Source organism: Pundamilia nyererei, unplaced genomic scaffold, assembly GCF_000239375.1.
Source record: "Pundamilia nyererei isolate P.nyererei 1_Seehausen unplaced genomic scaffold, PunNye1.0 scaffold00228, whole genome shotgun sequence".
Classification (NCBI taxonomy): Eukaryota; Metazoa; Chordata; class Actinopteri; order Cichliformes; family Cichlidae; genus Pundamilia; species Pundamilia nyererei.
The window spans coordinates 845,838-847,865 of record NW_005187629.1 but is presented as its reverse complement, the minus strand read 5'-3'; the positions used below and the strand labels follow the sequence as shown (position 1 = coordinate 847,865).

Here is a 2,028-nt window from a genome sequence, read left to right as displayed (position 1 = left end):
CACAACGACCGAGACTGTCCAAGCCGGGGCTCGAACCGGCAACCTTCCGATTACAAGGCGAACTCCCAACTCTTGAGCCACGATCGCCCCATAAAATTGAAATGAAATGAACTAAATTGAATTGAAATACACAGAAACAGTTAAATGAATCATATCTATTTTTATAATGAAACAGTTCTTTCTGTAATCTATTAGCACTACTATGCTACCTGAGTGAAGCGGTTCTTAGCCAGTGCGATAAGCTCTTGTTCTCCTGGAGCACAAATGTTGAGTCCCACGGGCAGCAGGCGCTTTAGAGTAGCAACAATCAAACTTGTCTGCATCGAGTATCGATCACCTTTTCTCTTCATCTTCTTCCTCTCCTGGTCTGAAACTATTCCCTGTGGCAAAGTCAAACATTAAACAGGCATCGCTTTACAGTGTTAGGCCTATTAAGTAGTTTTAATTAATCAATTTAATTTAATTTTAAAATAAGGTCACTGGTATGCATGTCCTCAAATGTGTCCAGCATCTATGTGTCTGTACCTTTGACATCTTGCACTTGGTGTCAGTGATAAGGAAGGACATGTTGTTAATTTCATTCTGGACCACAAAGTTCTGCTCTTCTCTCTTGAAGTTCTGTAGACAGAAAACAGGACTTCCTTAAATTAAAGCACAGTTGTATTATGTGTTGTACTGTCTTTGAAAAGAAGGCAACTGGACAATATTTTTGGTTTGTAAAGACATTTTACTTCTCAGTAAGAGGCTTCTTCAGTTCTAAAACAACTGATGAGAGTCCCAGGTATTTAATACCTATTGGCATTGTGGTCCTGGGGTCAGTGACCCACTGTTAACCATGTGAGTCACCTTGAGTCAAGGTATGAAAAAATTCATGGGTCTAACAAGGTATTCGTGGGTGTGAATACTGTGAGATTATTATGCTATCATGTGTTATCCTATGGCTGTAATCGAAATGAGTGAATCATGATACTGCTGTAAGCCACACCATACTTCTTGTTATAGAGAGTATAATCAGTATGTAGTTTTCGTTTGCATTATACTTCTGAATTAAAAGAATGTGAAAATCATTAGATTTGTTAGATAGGTTCGTATTATCCTATCCTGTGATTTACTGTGAATGAGTTACACTGTTTTATGACATTTCATACTGCTGAGTTAAGAAGAGAATATTGTGTGCAGAGAGCACAGAGCACATTCAGCTCCACCCCCACCTTTGTTGGAAGCAGAAAAACAGGGAGCCAAGGTCATAACTCAGGCTCACTGAGAGTTAGAAAGTATGTATGTTTAGGTTTTTACGACTAGGTGGGGGCCACCAGAGGCTATAAGAGTTTGAGTAACGCTCCATCATTTTGAGATTTTGCTGTGACCCTCTGCATGCATGTCTCCCCATCTGGATGGTTTATGCTCATAAAGTGTTGAATTGTATGGAATAAAAGATTGTTGATTGAGCATTTATACACCGAGTATAGTCTTTCCTTCAGCCCAAAGATCAAAAGAAAAAACCCCACCATGTGAGCTCCTGTCATTGATGACGCACTTCCTAATTTATAATGTGAATCTACTGATGTCAGATGCCAGCAGCAGTAATATAGTGCATTATATAGCTTTCTATCCAGTGAATTAGCATAGAAGTAGCTTTGATGGTGTTTTTCCTGGAAACTTTAATAAAAGTATAAAATCACTGCTAAATGCTTTAGTCTAACAATAAGTTAGGTTAAGCTTTTAACTCATTACTCATCTTTTCAGGTAAACTCTCCATTAGTTGTTTTTAAACTGAAGAACACATAGATCACGATTGATGGTGTACAGTTAAGCATCTTTTGTTATTTTTCTCCACCAAACTGGATTTTACAGTCAAGATCTAATTGAAGTGAAGACTTTCAGCTTTAATCCATCCATCCATCTTCATCCGCTTTATCCGGGGCCGGGTCGCGGGGGCAGCAGCCTAAGCAGAGAGGCCCAGACCTCCCTCTCCCCAGCCACCTCCTCCAGCTTATCCGGGGGAACACCAAGGCGTTCCCAGGCCAG

General features: G+C 39.9%; 1 protein-coding gene across 1 annotated transcript in view; it reads right to left on the bottom strand.

The window, feature by feature from the left end:
- The window catches only part of ryr2a (ryanodine receptor 2a (cardiac)), a gene marked incomplete at its 3' end in the record, with an annotated part of 131,382 nt that overhangs the window by 55,758 nt on the left and 73,596 nt on the right, over positions 1-2,028 (bottom strand). The window contains exons 57-58 of the mRNA XM_013914831.1: positions 526-618; positions 210-380 (exon numbers count right to left, since the gene is read on the bottom strand). Of these exons, the coding sequence (XP_013770285.1) occupies positions 210-380; positions 526-618 (264 nt within the window). The remainder of the gene's footprint in view (positions 1-209; positions 381-525; positions 619-2,028) is intronic.